The 22,572-nt window shown below is 47.9% G+C and overlaps 2 protein-coding genes across 2 annotated transcripts in view; one reads left to right on the top strand and one right to left on the bottom strand.

Moving 5' to 3' along the window:
* The window catches only part of LOC137332124 (protein phosphatase 3 catalytic subunit alpha-like), a 463,527-nt gene extending 444,556 nt beyond the window's left edge, over window positions 1–18,971 (bottom strand). Inside the window, exon 1 of the mRNA XM_067995834.1 lies at window positions 18,846–18,971. Coding sequence (XP_067851935.1) covers window positions 18,846–18,900 — 55 coding nt within the window. The 5' untranslated portion in view covers window positions 18,901–18,971. The remainder of the gene's footprint in view (window positions 1–18,845) is intronic.
* Window positions 18,972–19,211: 240 nt separating this feature from the next.
* LOC137332463 (nuclear factor NF-kappa-B p105 subunit-like) overlaps window positions 19,212–22,572 on the top strand; it is a 126,838-nt gene continuing 123,477 nt past the window's right edge. Inside the window, exon 1 of the mRNA XM_067996329.1 lies at window positions 19,212–19,402. The gene's annotated coding sequence lies outside the window, so the exon portion shown is untranslated. The remainder of the gene's footprint in view (window positions 19,403–22,572) is intronic.

The following is a 22,572-nucleotide window of genomic DNA, read 5'->3' as shown; positions in this document are numbered from 1 at the left end:
TATTAGAAAACAAATATCACCATCAGACTTTAGCCTCAGGAAACCTTTAACATATTGGCTTAGTTACATAATTTAGCTTTGGGACAAAAGGAAAAAAACATCGCCTTTTGTACAGATCATCACCTTTCATTTTGTTACTTCGAAACTGAACTATACTTGGAATGTGCCTAAACCATAGCCACCTTTATTGATATATGGATTAAATTATCAAGTGCCGTTCACCATTTCAGTTTTGCCACTTTTGGAACCACTGAGTATGAAGTTAAAAAAAAAATAACATTTCTATGGGACAGATAGATTTGGAAAGAACCTTTCCAATGATAAGGTCACATACTTTATGCAGCTAAGTCAAGCATCACTATTTAACATATAAAATACTTGTGGATATGCAACTTTAGCTTCATATGTGTTATCATCTGCTTTGTTCATTCCACCCTACACAAACAGTCCAAAAATGCACATGTACCAGCTTAACCCAGCGGTCTCTTCTAGTTTCTCAACAAGCTGCACTGTTGATTCCGATTCACGATTGATAACAAAACATAATTCTAATCCAAATCTAATCTACTGCAACTGGGATAGGATGCAAGTTTGTACCTAGGATTCCCATATATGAATTTCTGCTCTCAACTATGCCATTCTTGGAAGACCCAAAAGAGGTTAGGCACCTCCCATCAGGAAGAGAGAAAAATAAGACAGCACCTCGCTACATTTCCTGCAAACATTTAACAACTAGTTACAGATCAGCATTCACAGAGGTTTGGATGTAGGTTGCAAGCTTTTGACTAGGTATGGTACCCGCCACAGAAATATCACAAAGTAATACCTTAAAGAAAACGAATGTAAGTGCTGTACCATACTATTCTATACTATTCTTTCTGAAATATTGTTCAGGGTTTGTTATTTAAATAGAAAGTACATGCACATGTTCTCCAACTGTATTCAGTAGTTATAAATGAGTATTCAGTATTGACAGTATTTTTTCTTCTCCTACAATTTTCTCAGCTTGCTGTAGGTCATTGAGGTACAGTTAACCGGCTGCTTTCAGGTGCCTCATGGAAATCATCATTCTTCATAAGTCTAGATAGTGAGGGGGAAATTTTCAGTTCCAGCATATATCAAGTGGGTGTTGGGAGGGGTGGCTGCTCTGCCTACCCGCCCAATGCAGCTGGAGGTCCGATTAATTTTCGTGATCATTGAATCAATGAGCTGCCAGTGCAACTGTTCTCCTCATAGGCAGCTCACCAATTTTGAAAGCAGGAAACCCAGCTGGGTGGACAATCTTGATGGACCTGCAGCAGAACCTTAAAGGGAAGTAATGGAAGCACCAGGAGTGAATAGGTGCAGGTGTTTATAATAGCAGGGAATATTTACACAGTGGCTACAGTATCAAGATCATCAAATAGTGGAAGCCTTTAAGGCACAAAACAAACAAGTGACTGCAGTAAAAATAAGTGCCAGATATGTTTCCACCTTTCCCTTACTGCAGCTAAAGATCCCTTTAAGTATCACTGGAAATGGCCACCTCCTGACTTGTACCACTTATGGTTTCTGGGTGGATTGAGGAACTCACTGCAGCAATGGGGTAGCAATGTTTCATTTTGCATATTAATGAGGCCCCTGCCTGTTTTTGGCAGGAAGTCTGGCTGCCTAAATCGAGATCTGCCTGAAAATTGATATGGATGGTCAAACAGTGATAAGTTCATAGGTCAATCCGCCACATAATTTTAGTCTTAGTACTAGCCCATTTTTAGGTGTAAAAAGGGTGGTAGGGAGATGTAAATCATCTCCTGAGAGTTGAATGGCTACTCGAACAATCGGGGGATCATGGCTAAGTTTGATCCTATCCTCACCTGACCTGGATCACTGGATACCAAAAAAGAATGGGAACCTTGACTGGCTTTATGGGGGAAAATTTGCACAGGGCATCTCCTGATCTTCCATTGTAACTTTGGTGGTAGGGCCTCAGAAACCCAATAGAAATGGCACAAACAGCCACTTTTCTGGACTTTACAGGTCTTTCACCAAAGTTACTGTAGACAATTGGGAAAACCCACATGGAAATTCATCTACTATATCTCCGTGGATCAGTTAATTCAGCACAAACCAGGGATTGAACCTGTCAATGTCCTGGTCGTTGTGGTTCAATATCAGACCACATGATGCAATTATTTATTGAGCCATCAGGAAGCCCAATGAAGTTTTCTTAATAATTGACATTATATATATATAAAAAAACATTTTGGAACAGGTTGATAAATATTAGCTTTTTTATTAAAAGCAGTACATTTATTTCTTGTTTTATTTTTATTGAACTAGAAAACAAAATCATACTGGTTTAAATGCTTCTGTGAACCAAGTACAAATTGGTCTACTGAACCTTTCTGATATATTGGGAGTCCACGACCTGCAGTATCCATTATGATACTTTGTATTATATGGAGCTAATCAAAGACATCTGCAATGTTTTCCAACATCTCTACAGGAATAAAATGAAATTGTGAAAGAAGAGTGGAAACTAATTTAATTGATTTGGTCATATGTGGACTTTTAAGTTTGATGCCTTACAAAGGTCTTTCCTAGTGTGCCCCTACTCTTAGTAGGCAGGCCCAAGGTTTCCTTGTGCTGCTCCTGCTGGCCCACAAGGAAACCATAAAAAAATTAAAAATACTTACTGGCCCCACCCCTGCTTGGGCCAAGTTTCACTGGCAGGTCCATCACTGTGTGCGATTGCCACGATCAGCAGTTAAAAGCATGTCGGGATCCTAATTGCGTCAGAACACCCCGATATTTAAATATTAATGAGGCCCCGTTTGCCAGCGGCGGGAACCCCCGACACTGCCAAAAACCCGGCAGTTAAAATGGTGGTGAGCGAAAGCGCGACCACCATTTTAATTACCCGCCAGCTCCGTTCCTGCCAGGCAGGCAGGGTTAAAATCAGCCCTTTAATTTAATGAGCATCTGAAAATGTCCCTAAATAATGATTTTGGTCTGAAATTGTTTTATCAGACAATAAACACACATTCTACTTTCTCGGGTCAAAATTCCTGGGGTTTTTTTGAAAATTGGATGAAATACCTAGTTTTTGACAAGATTAATGAATCTCTAACAAAATTGCATGAACTCACATTTTTGAAGAGTTCAATTCCTCATAGTGCAATTTCATTAGTAGCAATGCTAAACTAAAAGCCAATCATAGTGTACCTGCAATAATGATCCTTTAACCTTTCTCAAGTAGCTAATGAATCACTTATCTTGTATAAATGTTGTAAAATTCATGGACTCTGTAATGAGCATTGTGAGAACATTGTTGTCGGGGAGGACAATTGTTAAATGTGCACAGGAGGAGGCAACCATGACCGTGTGTCACCAAAGCAGCGCATACTGTGAAAATGACTAGAAGGACTGAGGTAAAAGCAAGAAAATAGTTACACTGTTTAAAGAAGAGTGGAAAGGTAAAGCTTGAATCTCACAGTGAAGTAGCAGCAAAGGACATATTGGCATATGATGAAAGGTTGTAATTGCAACACATACTATTTTTCTAAAAAGCTGTATTGAGACAGATATGTTTACAAGAATGTAGCAAGTAAGGAACTAAGAATTAAAAATCAGAGTTTTTCAAATTACATTACATATCATAGTGGGAAAGAGAATATACAGCTGAAAATATTTCCATAGGCTAAATCATTGTGTATCAATCCACAATGCTCTTACGTTTAAAGGCAAAATTGGCATATATTGGAGGGTGCAGAGTGAACGACCAGGAGAACATAAGCCACTAGCCCATGGGTATAGGCTAATGTTGAGCTGGTTATGAGGAAAAATTTGGAATTCATGGGGCTCAATTTTGAAATAGTGGCGGGTTGGCAGCAGGGTGGTGGTGAAGGTGCAAACCCAAATAAACAAAACTTATCGTTTCCAACGTGATCATCTTGTGATTGATGGTGATTAACGTGCTTTCCGGGTTTCGCACCCAGCACCCAGCCTGATTGACAGACTGGCTGCTGTCAGGAGCTGCAATGCGAGGGGGTTGGGGGGGAAGAATGAGACAGAGCGAGACGTCATCCGGTGCTGGAATGGAAGATCGGGGGGGGTGGTGAAGAGGGGGATATCGGGGGGGGGGTGAAGAGGGGGACATCGGGGGGGGGGGGGTGAAGAGGGGGACATCGGGGGGGGGGGGTGAAGAGGGGGACATCGGGGGGGGGGGGTGAAGAGGGGGACATCGGGGGGGGGGGGGTGAAGAGGGGGACATCGGGGGGGGGGGGTGAAGAGGGGGACATCGGGGGGGGGGGGTGGAGAGGGGGACATCGGGGGGGGGGGTGGAGGTGAAGAGGGGGACATCGGGGGGGGGGTGGAGAGGGGGACATCGGGGGGGGGGGGTGGAGGTGAAGAGGGGGACATCGGGGGGGGGGGGGTGAAGAGGGGGACATCGGGGGGGGGGGGGGGTGAAGAGGGGGACATCGGGGGGGGGGGTGGAGAGGGGGACATCGGGGGGGGGGGGTGGAGAGGGGGACATCGGGGGGGGGGGTGGAGAGGGGGACATCGGGGGGGGGTGGAGAGGGGGACATCGGGGGGGGGGGGTGGAGAGGGGGACATCGGGGGGGGGGTGGAGAGGGGGACATCGGGGGGGGGGGGTGGAGAGGGGGACATCGGGGGGGGGGTGGAGAGGGGGACATCGGGGGGGGGGGGGTGGAGAGGGGGACATCGGGGGGGGTGAAGAGGGGGACATCGGGGGGGGGTGAAGAGGGGGACATCGGGGGGGGTGAAGAGGGGGACATCGGGGGGGGTGAAGAGGGGGACATCGGGGGGGGGTGAAGAGGGGGACATCGGGGGGGGGTGAAGAGGGGGACATCGGGGGGGGGTGAAGAGGGGGACATCGGGGGGGGGTGAAGAGGGGGACATCGGGGGGGGGTGAAGAGGGGGACATCGGGGGGGGGTGAAGAGGGGGACATCGGGGGGGGGGGGTGGAGAGGGGGACATCGGGGGGGGGTGAAGAGGGGGACATCGGGGGGGGGGTGGAGAGGGGGACATCGGGGGGGGGGGTGGAGAGGGGGACATCGGGGGGGGGGGTGGAGAGGGGGACATCGGGGGGGGGGTGGAGAGGGGGACATCGGGGGGGGGGGGTGGAGAGGGGGACATCGGGGGGGGGGGGTGGAGAGGGGGACATCGGGGGGGGGGGGTGGAGAGGGGGACATCGGGGGGGGTGAAGAGGGGGACATCGGGGGGGGGTGAAGAGGGGGACATCGGGGGGGGTGAAGAGGGGGACATCGGGGGGGGTGAAGAGGGGGACATCGGGGGGGGTGAAGAGGGGGACATCGGGGGGGGTGAAGAGGGGGACATCGGGGGGGGGGTGAAGAGGGGGACATCGGGGGGGGGTGAAGAGGGGGACATCGGGGGGGGGTGAAGAGGGGGACATCGGGGGGGGGTGAAGAGGGGGACATCGGGGGGGGGTGAAGAGGGGGACATCGGGGGGGGGGTGAAGAGGGGGACATCGGGGGGGGGTGAAGAGGGGGACATCGGGGGGGGGTGAAGAGGGGGACATCGGGGGGGGGGGTGAAGAGGGGGACATCGGGGGGGGGTGAAGAGGGGGACATCGGGGGGGGGGTGAAGAGGGGGACATCGGGGGTGGGGGGTGAAGAGGGGGACATCGGGGGTGGGGGGTGAAGAGGGGGACATCGGGGGTGGGGGGTGAAGAGGGGGACATCGGGGGTGGGGGGGTGAAGAGGGGGACATCTGGGGGGTGGGGGGGTGAAGAGGGGGACATCTGGGGGGTGGGGGTGTGAAGAGGGGGACATCTGGGGGGTGGGGGTGTGAAGAGGGGGACATCTGGGGGGTGGGGGTGTGAAGAGGGGGACATCTGGCGGGTGGGGGTGTGAAGAGGGGGACATCTGGCGGGTGGGGGTGTGAAGAGGGGGACATCTGGGGGGTGGGGGTGTGAAGAGGGGGACATCTGGGGGGTGGGGGTGTGAAGAGGGGGACATCTGGGGGGTGGGGGTGTGAAGAGGGGGACATCTGGGGGGTGGGGGTGTGAAGAGGGGGACATCGGGGGGTGGGGGTGTGAAGAGGGGGACATCGGGGGGTGGGGGTGTGAAGAGGGGGACATCGGGGGGGGGTGAAGAGGGGGACATCGGGGGGGGGTGAAGAGGGGGACATCGGGGGGGGGTGAAGAGGGGGACATCGGGGGGGGGTGAAGAGGGGGACATCGGGGGGGGGTGAAGAGGGGGACATCGGGGGGGGGTGAAGAGGGGGACATCGGGGGGGGGTGAAGAGGGGGACATCGGGGGGGGGTGAAGAGGGGGACATCGGGGGGGGGTGAAGAGGGGGACATCGGGGGGGGGTGAAGAGGGGGACATCGGGGGGGGTGAAGAGGGGGACATCGGGGGGGGTGAAGAGGGGGACATCGGGGGGGTGAAGAGGGGGACATCGGGGGGGTGAAGAGGGGGACATCGGGGGGGTGAAGAGGGGGACATCGGGGGGGTGAAGAGGGGGACATCGGGGGGGTGAAGAGGGGGACATCGGGGGGGTGAAGAGGGGGACATCGGGGGGGTGAAGAGGGGGACATCGGGGGGGTGAAGAGGGGGACATCGGGGGGGTGAAGAGGGGGACATCGGGGGGGTGAAGAGGGGGACATCGGGGGGGTGAAGAGGGGGACATCGGGGGGGTGAAGAGGGGGACATCGGGGGGGTGAAGAGGGGGACATCGGGGGGGTGAAGAGGGGGACATCGGGGGGGTGAAGAGGGGGACATCGGGGGGGTGAAGAGGGGGACATCGGGGGGGTGAAGAGGGGGACATCGGGGAGGTGAAGAGGGGGACATCGGGGGGGTGAAGAGGGGGACATCGGGGGTGGGGGGGTGAAGAGGGGGACATCGGGGGGGGGGGTGAAGAGGGGGACATCGGGGGGGTGAAGAGGGGGACATCGGGGGTGGGGGGGTGAAGAGGGGGACATCGGGGGTGGGGGGGTGAAGAGGGGGACATCTGGGGGGTGGAGGGGTGAAGAGGGGGACATCTGGGGGGTGGAGGGGTGAAGAGGGGGACATCTGGGGGGTGGGGGTGTGAAGAGGGGGACATCTGGGGGGTGGGGGTGTGAAGAGGGGGACATCGGGGGGGGGGTGAAGAGGGGGACATCGGGGGGGGTGAAGAGGGGGACATCGGGGGGGGTGAAGAGGGGGACATCGGGGGGGGTGAAGAGGGGGACATCGGGGGGGGTGAAGAGGGGGACATCGGGGGGGGGGTGAAGAGGGGGACATCGGGGGGGTGAAGAGGGGGACATCGGGGGGGTGAAGAGGGGGACATCGGGGGTGGGGGGGTGAAGAGGGGGACATCTGGGGGGTGGAGGGGTGAAGAGGGGGACATCTGGGGGGTGGGGGGGTGAAGAGGGGGACATCTGGGGGGTGGGGGGGTGAAGAGGGGGACATCTGGGGGGTGGGGGGGTGAAGAGGGGGACATCTGGGGGGTGGGGGTGTGAAGAGGAGGACATCGGGGGGGGGGTGAAGAGGGGGACATCGGGGGGGGGGGTGAAGAGGGGGACATCGGGGGGGGTGAAGAGGGGGACATCGGGGGGGGTGAAGAGGGGGACATCGGGGGGGGTGAAGAGGGGGACATCGGGGGGGGTGAAGAGGGGGACATCGGGGGGGGTGAAGAGGGGGACATCGGGGGGGGTGAAGAGGGGGACATCGGGGGGGGTGAAGAGGGGGACATCGGGGGGGGGTGAAGAGGGGGACATCGGGGGGGGGTGAAGAGGGGGACATCGGGGGGGGGTGAAGAGGGGGACATCGGGGGGGGGGTGAAGAGGGGGACATCGGGGGGGGTGAAGAGGGGGACATCGGGGGGGGTGAAGAGGGGGACATCGGGGGGGGTGAAGAGGGGGACATCGGGGGGGGTGAAGAGGGGGACATCGGGGGGGGTGAAGAGGGGGACATCGGGGGGGGTGAAGAGGGGGACATCGGGGGGGGGGGTGAAGAGGGGGACATCGGGGGGGGGGGTGAAGAGGGGGACATCGGGGGGGGGGGGTGAAGAGGGGGACATCGGGGGGGGGGGTGAAGAGGGGGACATCGGGGGGGGGGGTGAAGAGGGGGACATCGGGGGGGGGGGTGAAGAGGGGGACATCGGGGGGGTGAAGAGGGGGACATCGGGGGTGGGGGGGTGAAGAGGGGGACATCGGGGGGGGGGTGAAGAGGGGGACATCGGGGGGGGGGGTGAAGAGGGGGACATCGGGGGGGTGAAGAGGGGGACATCGGGGGGGTGAAGAGGGGGACATCGGGGGTGGGGGGGTGAAGAGGGGGACATCGGGGGTGGGGGGGTGAAGAGGGGGACATCGGGGGTGGGGGGGTGAAGAGGGGGACATCGGGGGTGGGGGGGTAAAGAGGGGGACATCTGGGGGGTGGAGGGGTGAAGAGGGGGACATCTGGGGGGTGGGGGGGTGAAGAGGGGGACATCTGGGGGGTGGGGGGGTGAAGAGGGGGACATCTGGGGGGTGGGGGGGTGAAGAGGGGGACATCTGGGGGGTGGGGGTGTGAAGAGGGGGACATCGGGGGGGGGGTGAAGAGGGGGACATCGGGGGGGGGTGAAGAGGGGGACATCGGGGGGGGGTGAAGAGGGGGACATCGGGGGGGGGTGAAGAGGGGGACATCGGGGGGGGGTGAAGAGGGGGACATCGGGGGGGGGTGAAGAGGGGGACATCGGGGGGGGGTGAAGAGGGGGACATCGGGGGGGGGTGAAGAGGGGGACATCGGGGGGGGGGGTGAAGAGGGGGACATCGGGGGGGTGAAGAGGGGGACATCGGGGGTGGGGGGGTGAAGAGGGGGACATCGGGGGGGGGGTGAAGAGGGGGACATCGGGGGGGGGGGTGAAGAGGGGGACATCGGGGGGGTGAAGAGGGGGACATCGGGGGGGTGAAGAGGGGGACATCGGGGGTGGGGGGGTGAAGAGGGGGACATCGGGGGTGGGGGGGTGAAGAGGGGGACATCGGGGGTGGGGGGGTAAAGAGGGGGACATCTGGGGGGTGGAGGGGTGAAGAGGGGGACATCTGGGGGGTGGGGGGGTGAAGAGGGGGACATCTGGGGGGTGGGGGGGTGAAGAGGGGGACATCTGGGGGGTGGGGGGGTGAAGAGGGGGACATCTGGGGGGTGGGGGTGTGAAGAGGGGGACATCGGGGGGGGGGTGAAGAGGGGGACATCGGGGGGGGGTGAAGAGGGGGACATCGGGGGGGGGTGAAGAGGGGGACATCGGGGGGGGGTGAAGAGGGGGACATCGGGGGGGGGTGAAGAGGGGGACATCGGGGGGGGGTGAAGAGGGGGACATCGGGGGGGGGTGAAGAGGGGGACATCGGGGGGGGGTGAAGAGGGGGACATCGGGGGGGGGTGAAGAGGGGGACATCGGGGGGGGGTGAAGAGGGGGACATCGGGGGGGGGTGAAGAGGGGGACATCGGGGGGGGGTGAAGAGGGGGACATCGGGGGGGGGGTGAAGAGGGGGACATCGGGGGGGGGGGTGAAGAGGGGGACATCGGGGGGGGGGGGTGAAGAGGGGGACATCGGGGGGGTGAAGAGGGGGACATCGGGGGTGGGGGGGTGAAGAGGGGGACATCGGGGGTGGGGGGGTGAAGAGGGGGACATCGGGGGTGGGGGGGTGAAGAGGGGGACATCGGGGGTGGGGGGGGTGAAGAGGGGGACATCTGGGGGGTGGGGGGGTGAAGAGGGGGACATCTGGGGGGTGGGGGGGTGAAGAGGGGGACATCTGGGGGGTGGGGGTGTGAAGAGGGGGACATCTGGGGGGTGGGGGTGTGAAGAGGGGGACATCTGGGGGGTGGGGGGGTGAAGAGGGGGACATCTGGGGGGTGGGGGTGTGAAGAGGGGGACATCTGGGGGGTGGGGGTGTGAAGAGGGGGACATCGGGGGGGGTGAAGAGGGGGACATCGGGGGGGGTGAAGAGGGGGACATCGGGGGGGGTGAAGAGGGGGACATCGGGGGGGGTGAAGAGGGGGACATCGGGGGGGGTGAAGAGGGGGACATCGGGGGGGGTGAAGAGGGGGACATCGGGGGGGGTGAAGAGGGGGACATCGGGGGGGGTGAAGAGGGGGACATCGGGGGGGGTGAAGAGGGGGACATCGGGGGGGGTGAAGAGGGGGACATCGGGGGGGGTGAAGAGGGGGACATCGGGGGGGGGTGAAGAGGGGGGATCAGAGAGTGAGACATCGAACATCGAAGCAGGGTGGAAAGGTAGGTTGATTTTGTGTTTTAACTTCATGCAGTCGTCTTTTATGTAATTTATTTTGTTTCTTTTTGCCTGATCCGGCCCTGATGAAACCAGGCATGAATCAGAAGCCATGGGAAAGTGGCCCAGGTAAGTTAAAAATCGTTCTAACTATCTAATGTGTCCCAAGTAAAGTGCCTTAATTACCTCAATGAGGTACATTTGGCTCTTTATCGTTCCACCGGCTTTAATTGCCCAGGAAAATCGAGCCCATGGAGTCTATGGTGGTTGGAGTACAATACAGAACTTGGTGGTACACATCGTGTCATTCAGATATGTTATGATTTGCATGATATATTACATGACTGTGCTAACACACTGTGATTGTGTTCACAGACTAATAATACATGTAATGACAATGCAATGTTGATAATTGTGTTTATCCATCTGCCCTCTTCATATAGCAAAGAGAACACCGTCACTATCCAGCCAAAACTGAAGAACTTTCATCAGAGCTCCATACTTGAATTTGTCACCAGCATGGATACATGAACATCAAGAGAAGTAGATTGTGATGTTTAAGAGGAATCAATGGGCAAGGTAACAAACATTGATAACTAAGGGGTAGCAGAAGGGGCCAGGTGTTTGGTGCCCTATTGAGGCATATGAGGTACAGAACTTCATGGGCCTTCTCTGAAATGGGGAACAGTACAGCGGCAAGACTACACTGAGGAATTACTTGCCTCCTTCAATGCAACATTGGACTGTGGTCTCAGAACTATGAAGAGGTTGACCATCTAAATATGTCTTGCTCTCTCCCACAAGATTTAGATGGAGGAATGGATATCTGTACATAATAATTTAGATGCCACTGATATTATTAAGATCAAACTCCAAAATGCAGTCATGGTTACATTCAACTCACTTGGACAGTGTTTATAGGCAATGATTAGGAAATATCCGGAGGTCTCATCGATGTGCACTATTCTAGGCTAAGACAGTAGGCAGGGTGAAGAGATACCATCCAATTATGGTATACATGCAAAAGCATAGCAGCAGTTCTGTGCCATCACAGAGCTTTGCATATGTAGCAGTAAGCATGACCTCTGAAAGGAATGAATCCACAGAACTACAGCAAAGACGACCTCTGGTACTACTGCAGATCTATCAAAATTTGTTGCAGATTCAGGGGGCAGACTTTTTGAATCCCCTGTAGCTGGTTCTACAGCCACCCAGCAATGCTGCACCCTCAACTAGGGAAGCACTTAGTTGTAGTGTACCTAGGTTGAAACATGGAGAAATTTACAACACACAATGGCTAAACACATTAAACATGCACATTGCAAGCACTGTACAGAATAAATTTAATTTGCATTTAATATAGCTTACATTCTGTCATTCTTTTAATGCACAGAAAAGAAAGTACAAGTTGTCCAAAGGACAAAGTATCTAACTCCACAGTTGGTGCCTGGCATTAAGGTTTGAGGCAACGGTGACCTTCATTGCAGATGGCTGACTATCCCTGCAAGTCTTTGTTGAACAGATGGCACTTCTCAGTTACAGCCTCCCCAACAATAATAACCTCAAGCACTGCTCCTCCAGCAAATCCAGGTGGCTGACTCTGTTGCAGTACATTTGCTGCATGGAGTAGTACCCACTGAGCACTGTAAGGCATAAATTCAACATTGCTGCATCCGTTTTACACTCGCAAAATGGGCGAAACAATGGCAAATTTAGCATAGCAAAGGCCCGCGCCAAATTGCAAGGGTGTTCGGTCCGTCATTAAATTTGGCAGGGCCTTTCTTTAGTCGCCTTGGTGCCCACCTGAAATGAGCGCATGCCTTATTTGAATATTGAAATGAGGGTCCTGCACCCAAACTCGAGAGATTCGTGAAGAGTAGCATGAGTTTGTGCTGCGCAAGCTCCGAGTGCTTTTTCAGATTTTACAGTGGCCTAACTAGTGACCTCAAAGGAACTGCTGGAGGCCGCCAAAGAAACCAGCAGGTAATTTATTTTTAACTTGCCTTAATTTGGAACCAGGAGGAGCAGGAGTCCTCCTCCTTCCACATTAATACTGCAGGCCGCTGAAGGCCCGCACTCACTTCCCATCCCTGGATTTACCTGCAAGCTGGTTCAGCTTCCAAACTGACCAAAATTAGTTAGGTCCGGACCGGCAAGCTACACTGGATTGCCAGATTGGCACCTGCAGCTCACTGGATTTATTCCAATGAGGCCCAAGGACGAATTTAGGATGTTTTTTGAGCCTTTCTCTTCTGGTGCACAAGTCTAGCATGCCGACCATTCTGTGCTCGTTATCAGGTGCTATTGAATTTAGGTTTCTGTATGCCTTCAATGCGCTCTGGGCTCGTGTGCCATCTTCTCTTCCTCTTTGTACTCATCAATGATGTGCCTGCCAATAGTCACTACACATGCTCTCTCACAGAAAAAACTCCTGCATACTTTTCATTTCTGCCACAGCTATTTGTTAAACTTGCTAACACATTCCCTGACCTGGAATAAAATATTCACTTTTCAAATTGATTGTGCAGCTATGGGATGCTACATCAATTCCTCACTAATGATCCCAACAAAATCTTAACAAGGAAAATTCATCTTTTTTCCTTACTTCTGATTAACATTTGTGAATTCATTTTGGAAAATAATCGGAGCACTACTACATATGGTCAAATAGCCCACCACCACTTCCTATCTGTAGTTCACCACTTTTTTAACTCATATTTAGTTTTTTGGTAAAATTGAGGAAGGCAGGAATTTCAACCTCTGAAATACTATGGCATCGCATTGATAAATGAAACATGTGATACATTACCATCTACCAACGTCACATAATAACCATTTCAAAGGTTCATTTTCATAACTAAATGTTGCAAACAGGGAAGAATGGACACACTTTAACAATATTTAATAATATTAGCTTCCAGAATGTAATCACACCAGCTGCATAGCAATGTGCAGTAACCTAAATGTAGAAAAGGCGTTGTCACTTCCATCAGTCAACACCATATTAACATACGTTAATACAAGTCAATTCAACTCATAGTTCGGTATGTGAAATGTTTCGATCAGCCCACAGTTTTGTTAGCATGTGGAAGCTACAGAGGCAGTAACTATGTTTGTATATTTTTTAAAATCATTGCTTTGATTCTCATCTTTCATTGCTGTAACCCCCCTGACCTAGAAAAAAAAGATATGGCCACAAAATCAAGACAAATTCAATTATAAATTTGCTGTTCTGGGTAATTCTTACAAGATCATAAATAAAGATTGCTACCAACTATGGCAACAGTTTTATTGCCACAGACATCATCTTTGATTTAATTTAGATAATTCAGTGAAGAGTTATAAGGGCACCACATTTTTAAAATTGATTGGATTTTTATGCAACTGTAGGGAAATACCAGGGATTAAACTTTATAATAACTTAACTTAAAAAATATATAAATCTTCTTTTGAATGTCTATGATTCAAAGTAACAAAGACATTCTACTTGCAGTTGAATGACCTTTCATATTTCTATGTATAAAATGTATTTTTCTCTTTAAGTATCCCACATAAAATACATATATTTTAATATGAAAATACAGTTGATTAATGATGAAGGATTTACTTTTGCACAGCGTATTTGTGCATTTCAGACTAATAGTATAATATCTCACCTATGTGGATAAAATTCAGTTCACATTTTTTTGTAAGTGATTTGGCTGCAAAGAAAGTAAATTCTGCCCATTAATCGTAAGAATAACAACTAAATTTCAAAGGAATACATTGGAGGAGGAAACTCTTGTTAGTGAGTTTGTACATGCAACATATGCCCATTTTAGTTTTTGTATTAAACTGTCTTCCTTGCACTTCAAAACCATTTATATAGTCCCTGCTTTAAGTCACGCTGAAACCAGGTGACAGAAGTGGGCCATCCAGAATGGTTGAAGTATGCCTACACAAATTCTTAAAGAAATTATGTACATCATGCATTAAAGTGTTTACACACACAGCAGACACTGCAGCAAAACTTCTACTTCAGGTCAATCAAACAAACAATCTTGCCGGGAAAAGTTAATGTACTGATGAGGATTATGTAGCAAAGATAAATCAATGTTAGGGGAACAATAGCATGCAAGTGCACTGCGTGACATCATTACCTTACCACAGGAAACATGGCCTGTACATTATAACATTATTAGCTTAACAACAGGCCTACCTCTATTTTGGCTCTGGTCCAGCTTGTATTTTGCATTACATAACTGATTAAAATACTCCTTTAGTATGTTTGTCAATCAAAATTAGGATTTGTGTTTCACTTTTGCAGACTGACTTCTAGACAGGAATGGTATTATTTTGCTTTTGTTTAAATCCCTATAAATAACATAGGGAAATGGAATTATCATTATGTGGCATGCCAGATTTTTTAAAATATGGTACAAACAAGAATTCAATTTGCTTTCCTCAGTACTGTGATTATCCTTAATTATTCGTGCTAATATTGAATGATGACAGCACACTTGACTATTGTAGTACCAGTATATTTTAGTGTCATTATCCAAAATCAATACCAGAAATGGTTATAATGTTGAAGATAACAGTGCTACATGCAAAACAACAATACAGTATAATGCTGATATGGAATTGAATACTGCAGCCAAAAAATATTAAAATGTTTACTAAAAATTTGCATGGACAAATACAATATTATCAGTAAATGCCAATTCTAATTTTCTTGCACTTGACAATATAACCTGTTCATTCCTATCATCTGTAATTGAAATTAATCCTAAAAAGAAATCAAATATTATAGAAATAGATAGATAAAAAGAATATATGACACAGGTCTCAAAGATTCAATGGTGGTGGCACCAGAGAAGGAACTGTGGAGGTGCTACTCGCAAACTGGGGAAGATAGTCTTTGCTTTTCATCCTACCAAAGCTGGAGAGCAACACATGTTTTAAAGCAACATTAATCTGTTTTGAACTTTTGTTCCTTCAGTTTCATTAACCTTAGACTATTGGCTTGTGGAAATAAAACTGTCAGTACTTTACTAACTGGTTCCCATGTGGTCTGGTTAAAGCCAGGATTTTACTTAAAAGTATATGTAGCCAAACTGTGATCATTAAATTCTGGCAACAGTGTATTACATACTTAAACCAGGGCTGGAAAATTACTTTCACCAACCAATCTGGAGCAAATCTTGCAAATTCTTGGAGCAAGTTACTTTCCTACTTGTGTGTGAGAAAAAAAACAAAGCAAAGCTTACAATCAACATCAAATGCTGGAAATACTCTGCAGGTCAGTCAGCATCTGTGGAGAGAACAGGCAAGTTAACATTTCAGGTATAGACCCTTCATCAGAACAGTTCCTGATGAAGGGTCCACACCTGAAATGTTAACTTGTCTGTTATCCCCCAGATCCTGCCTGACCTGCTGACTGTTCCCAGCAATTTTTGTTTCTGTTTTAGATTTCTAGCATCTGCAATATTTTGCATTTTGGTATAATTAACATTGGTATTTTTGTACCTTCACCTTCAACCTTCTGCAAATATCTGTTTTCCTGATGTATCTTATACGTTGTGGCCTGATGCAACTCCTTCCCACACCACTTAATTGGTGCTCATTTATAAAAATGCAAGTTTTTGTTGCTATGCTGAAGATTTTTTTCATTAGTCTTTAGAATTAATTTCTTCTTGTCAAAGTTCTAACAGCTTTTGGCAAGTGAAAATTTAATTTGGGTTAAAAAAAACAATTTTAAAGATACTGGTACTGACAATATATTATTTTGTAACTTTTAGTGCCAAATTGATACTAAAGAACTAAATGTCATTCTTACAAAAACAGTATGAATAAAGGATACAAAGCATGTTGCAGTGTTATACATTTTGTTTTTATACATGAATCTGGCCTCAAAAACAAACAATAAAATCACAAGTTGGTTATGCTGGCTGTCGCAAGTGGTATGAAACTTGTATTTCACTGTAGCTCACTGTGTGCTTATGCTGCAGCTTATTTAAATTATCTACTTTTATTTTGCAGATGGAAGAATAGTATCTGGCAATACATCTTTTTTGCAGAAGTCATTAAAGCCTAGTTAATGTATGGTGTCAACCGCTATCATTTTAGTGAACTACCAGCAGGACAATGGATTGTGCACCTATATTATGGTCAGACTTGGAAATAAGTTGCTATGAAAAAGTTCTGGAGTCTAGAAGGGGCTTGCAAGCAAAAAGTAAAACTTTGAATTTTGTGTTTAATATAACGAATGTCTGTGTGCCAGTCAAGCACTATTTTGAGTTCATACATCAAAACAAACATTTCAGAGCACTGAACTCAAGAGAGAACTATGTCAGGTAATTACATGAATGGTCCAGTTTAAGGTGGAATGAGATAGCTGTTTTTGTGAAGTACCTGGTACAATCCATAATGGATTTCTCATGCATTTACACTTGCAAATAGCTCATTGGTACCATTCAATGTAGTTCCATTAAGTTGTGATAGCAGCAATATCATACTACCAATTTTCAAATCAAAACCATGATGTAAACATGTTTTTTAACTTTATATTTCCTTACATATTGGTGCAGTTGTACATTTTGCTTACATGGCATTCACAAGAGCATATATTAATACAGTGGGTCTTAGCATAATTTACAAGTGGGTGGGAGAAAAGGGGCCTGAACTGTTTGGTATATTTCCAGTGTTATTTAACTGGTGTGTGTCTCAAATGTGTTTATGACTAAGAGCAGCGTGAATATTATCACCACATTGGGAGCATCATCTGACCACTTGCAGTGAAAGTTACACTAATTTCTATGTTGCTCTAACCAGCAATTTGGCAATCATATTTAAGACGTGTTTTGTCTAAAACATTATATTTTCTTTCCATTTGGCCATCTTAATAATAAACTGTACTTTGACCTAAATAATGAGGTAAGGAGATTGTGAATGAACCAACCACCCCACCCCCTCCCCCCATCAATCAACCATCCTTCCTTATCATATTCCTCTATCTCCCACACAAGTTTCTGTTTATATTATTTTTTTTAAATCCAAATGCTACATACTAAAGTAAATCAATTGATAAATTGATAAACACTCCTGAATTAGCCATCTTTTAGGCAGTGAAATTGTAAAACACGGCCACATGAGGGAAATATTTTGAATGGTTCTTTTTGTGCATGATCCTTAGATTAATTATTTGTTTTATTATTTTTTTTGAGAAATTGTCCGACATTTATACAATTCACATTACATGTTGTTCAATAGTTTTCAGTTCCACTATGTTAATGGTGGTTGCTTATTCACAGGCTATGTATTTATCACAGAATAACAGTAAATGGTATCTTCACATGTTCACGCTTCCTCAATAGTACCGATAAAATACTGCAAACGGGACTGGGAATCCAATCTAGTCCAAAATTATCTATGACTCAACATATGGAAATCCATCAAAAAATCTCTATCTTGGAGAAAAACATTATATAATAAGATTAAAGTTAATGTGCCAGAATAATGTAGTTGTACAGTTCCCAAGTGGTATCCAGTTACAGTGCTGTTGCATTCAATCTGAGGATGAACCAGGAGCCAATATTCAACAATCCTATCCAACGCAACACGTGAAGATTATCGCATTCTGACGTCTTCTACCCTCCAGTATAAGGGATTTTTTATAATCAGATTTCAATTAACTCCAAAGTACCCTGTGTTTCCATAAACATCCCTACGCTGAACAATATATAACCATGGCGTGGAATACACTACTGCCACACAGGTAATCCCACTGACTCATTCTACTAATAGCTATCAATCGTCAGCTAATTCCAGGGTGACCATATACAACATTTACACTATAAACAGTTTTTTTCAAATCCACTTCTAAATAGCAATCTGCAGTAATGCCTATTGCGTGGATGTTCTGAATTCCAGGGGAGACCTTTAAATGAGGGAATCACCCACTCACTCTGAAATGGATGTTGCCGTGAAGCCACTGCAATAAAACGCATTATTCCACTCGGGCGGTGGCTTTAAATGCGGAAATCAAAACAAACGGAAGACCTTATAAGAAAAAAAATAAACACAAAGCTAATTCGCCGTTCTCACTAATCGTAAAAAAATTGCAACTCGAATCTATTTTTGCATACGTTGACCAAGTGGCTTGTGTGCAGATCAGCAGCTGTCACTTGGACAGCGCCAGGCTGCTTTAAAAAAATCCTAAATAATTATAGTTAGAAATAGGTATGAAGGTTGACTGCAACAATATCAAACGAGCGATAGCCATACTCAAAAAATGTTAGGGCAAATGTAACTAATAGAATTAGAGGCTTACACAGCAACGCAATGAGAGAATATGCAATGCTGGAACCTGCAATCATGATAAAATACACAACTCGGTTAAATTTAATTTGCAACGAAAAACATTCAACGGCTAACAGTATTTTGCAAACGATTTTTGTAAAGTGTCAATACCGACTGCTACACGTTTAGTATTTTTAAACCCAATGGTAGCCAACGATCTCCATAAGCTCCTAATGCTTCCACTGAACGATATCACCATCATCGCATATGCATTCAACCGTTTGTAATTTTTCAATTTTCTATTTATACTTTTACTTAATTATCGAATGTGGATTTTTTTTTAGCTCGTACTCACATTTTACCACCCTTTCCGTGGTAGATATATTTATGTCATTGTTGGACATCTTCATGAGCGAATGCAATGGGTTCAGGCAGTCTCCGTTGTCCCGAGTGAAACGTGCAGCAGGCTGCAGTTGCTACAGCATCACCCAGGCAGCGATACTCCACTCGAGAGGGAGGAGGGAGGGAGCGAGCGAGCGAGCGCGCCGGTGTGTGGAGGGAGGGAGCGCGCGCGCGCCGGTGTGTGGAGGGAGGGAGCGCGCGCGCCGCTCACAACCACAGGCCGAGAGGGTGTGCGCGCGCCGTGAGCGGAGGAGCGAACAGTCGGCGCGAATTCCTACAGCGATGGGGGGCGCGCACGCAAGCGTCGCCAGGGACACGGAGGACGTCACGAGGCGCCGCGCCGCGCCACCAACATGGCGCCCGCTCGGGGAACTCCCACGCAACTGATGCCAGGGTCAGCCTCATACTGCCCTCTCACGGAGGTACAGGGATACCCCTCCGTCCGACCCTCGCAAAGGTGATGGCATTCTTTCATTGCAACAAGGAGAAAGGAAAACCCAAGAGGAGCAGGTAATGAAAAAAAGTAGATAGGAGAATCTACAATAAAATCTATCAATACATATTTTTAAATAGAAAAAGACGTGTGGGGGGATGAACCAAAATCAGAAAATGCTGGAGAAACTCAGCAGGTCAGGCAGCATCTGTTCAGAGAACCGATGAATTAACGTTTGGGGTTTTGACCCTTCGTCAAAATCCACTGGTATATGTTCTTTTTATCTTGTATGTACATTTTCTTTTTCACTATCTGTGTATCTTGGATTTCTCTTCTTGCTAGAATGAAAGACTCTTTTGACGATAGATCCAACCCAATATGTTAACTCCTCTGTACTCTCCACAGATGCTGCCTTGCTTGCTGAATATTTCTAGCGTTTTTGTTTTAGATGTCCAAATTTTTGCATCTTGCTTAAGAGAGTTAATGGATAACATGTCATAATTTAAAAAGGAAGTTATTTACATTTCTAGTATTTCTACCTTAGTGTCCCAAAGTTTCATATTATTCAAAGGGTTAAATATTTTAATTTTCTTCACACCAGATGTTTTATATTTAACTTTCTAACTATTCAATCCCCAACATCTGTGCTTGTCCATTTTGCCTCGTTAGTTTTTAATTTGCTCTGTTTGAATCAACACATTTGAATATGATACCAAGTATATCTGAAATGGGAATGAACACATTATACATTGAATGTTATTATGTAACAGGGTAATGTGGGCCTTTAAAAACAGATGTGGGTAATATTGCAAAGGAAAATAAGGAAATGACAGACTTGTTGAATAATTACTTTGTCAGTTTTCACAGTAGAGGAAGAGGACAATGTATCTGATGTTAATAATGAATCAAGGACTGGCACTCACTAAAGTTAACATAAGCAAGAAAACAGTATTAGAAAAAATAATGGCACTAAAAACTGACAAATCCCCAGGACCTGATGGTTTATGCCCCAGGGTTTTAAAGGCAGTAGGTGAGGAAATTGCAGATGCCTTAGCCATAATCTTCCAAAGCTCTCTTGATTCTGGAATTGTCCCTTTAGATTGGAAAATTGCAAATGCAACTCCATTATTTAAGAAAGGTGAGAGAGTGAAACCTGGAAATTATAGACCAGTTAGTCTAACATCGGTTGTGGGGAAGTTATTGGAATCTATCATTAAGGACAGGGTGACTGAGATCTTAGAGGAATTTGAGCTGATTAGAGAGAGGCAACATGGATTTGTAAAGGGTAGGTCATGTCAAACAACCTAATTGAATTTTTTGAGGAAGTAATTAAAGTAATAGACAGGGGAATGTCTATGGATTTAGTTCATATGGACTTCAAGAAGGCATTTGACAAGGTTCCACATAAAAGACTGTTAGCTAAAATTAAAGCTCATAGAATTAAAGCAAATTATTGACCTGGTTAGGAGATTGGTTAGGCAATAGAAGACAGTAGGGATAATGGGTATGTACTCTAATTGCAAAGAAGTGACCAGTGGTGTCCCACAAGGATCTTTGCTGGGGCCTCAACTATTCACTATATGTATTAATAACTTAGATAACACAATAGAGAGCCATATATCCAAGTTTGCCAATGACACAAACATTGGTGGCATAGTAAACGGGAGCATAAAATTACAAAGAGGCATTGATAGATTAAGTGAATGGCAAAACTGTTGCAGATGGATTTCAATGCAGGTTAAGTGTGAGGTTATCCTTTTTGGACCAAAAAAGGATATATCCAAGTATTTTTTAAACAGTGAAAAGCTAGGAACAGTGAAGGTCCAAACAGATTTAGGGGTCCATGTACACAGATCACTAAACTGTAGTAGTCAGGTACAAAAAATAATCAAAAAAGCTAATGGAATGTTAGCCTCTATAACTAGAGGGCTAGTATATAAAGGGTAGGGTAGGAAGTTTTGCTACAGTTATACAAAGTCCTGGTCACATCTGGAGTACTGTGTACAGTTCTGGGCCCTGCACCTTAGAAAGGATATATTGGCCTTGGAAGAAATGCAGCTCAGATTCACCAGAATGTTACCAGGGCTCCAACGGCTAAACTATGAGCAGAGATTACATAAACTAGGCTTATATTCCCTGGAATATAGAAGGTTAAGGGGTGATTTGATTGAAGTTTTTAGGATTTTGAAAGGAATTGATAGGGTAGGTAGAGAGAAACTTTTTCTGCTGTTGGAGTCCAGGACAAGGGGGAGGGTGAACAGCCAGTTGTCGTGGTGCATATAGGCACCAACGATATAGGTAAAAAACAGGATGAGGTCCTACAAGCTGAATTTAGGGAGTTAGGAGTTAAACTAAAGAGTAGGACCTCAAAGGTAGTAATCTCAGGATTGCTACCAGTGCCACGGGCAAGTCAGAGTAGGAATGACAGGATAGCTAGGATGAATACGTGGCTTGAGAGATGGTGCAAGAGGGAGGGATTCAAATTCCTGGGCCATTGGAACCGGTTCTGGGGGAGGTGGGACCAGTACAAATTGGACGGTCTGCATCTGGGCAGGACTGGAACCAATGTCCTAGGGGGAGTGTTTGCCAGTGCTGTTGGGGAGGGTTTAAACTAATGTGGCAGGGGGATGGGAACCGATGCAGGAAGTCAGTGGGAAATAAAATGGTGACAGAAACAAAAGGCAGTAAGGGAGAGTGTACAGAACATGACCGGACAGATGGTCTGAGAAAGCAGGGCAAAGACCAAGGGAAGTCTAGATTAAACTGCATTTATTTCAATGCAAGAAGTCTGATGGGCAAGGCAGATGAACTCAGGGCATGGATGGGTACATGGGACTGGGATGTTATAGCTATTACTGAAACATGGATAAGGGAGGGGCAGGACTGGCAGCTCAATGTTCCAGGGTACAGATGCTATAGGAAAGATAGAGCAGGAGGTAAGAGAGGAGGGGGAGTTGCGTTCTTGATTAGGGAGAACATCACGGCAGTAGTGAGAGGGGATATATCCGAGGGTTCGCCCACTGAGTCTATATGGGTAGAACTGAAAAATAAGAAGGTAGAGATCACTTTGATAGGATTGTACTACAGACCCCCAAATAGTCAACGGGAAATTGAGGAGCAAATATGTAAGGAGATTACAGACAGCTGCAAGAAAAATAGGGTGGTAATAGTAGGGGACTTTAACTTTCCCAACATTGACTGGGACAGCCATAGCATTAGGGGCTTGGATGGAGAGAAATTTGTTGAG

This window comes from Heptranchias perlo, chromosome 14 (genome assembly GCF_035084215.1).
Source record: "Heptranchias perlo isolate sHepPer1 chromosome 14, sHepPer1.hap1, whole genome shotgun sequence".
NCBI lineage: Eukaryota > Metazoa > Chordata > Chondrichthyes > Hexanchiformes > Hexanchidae > Heptranchias > Heptranchias perlo.
Note: the sequence above shows the minus strand (reverse complement) of the source record. Positions and strands in the feature narration are given on the sequence as shown.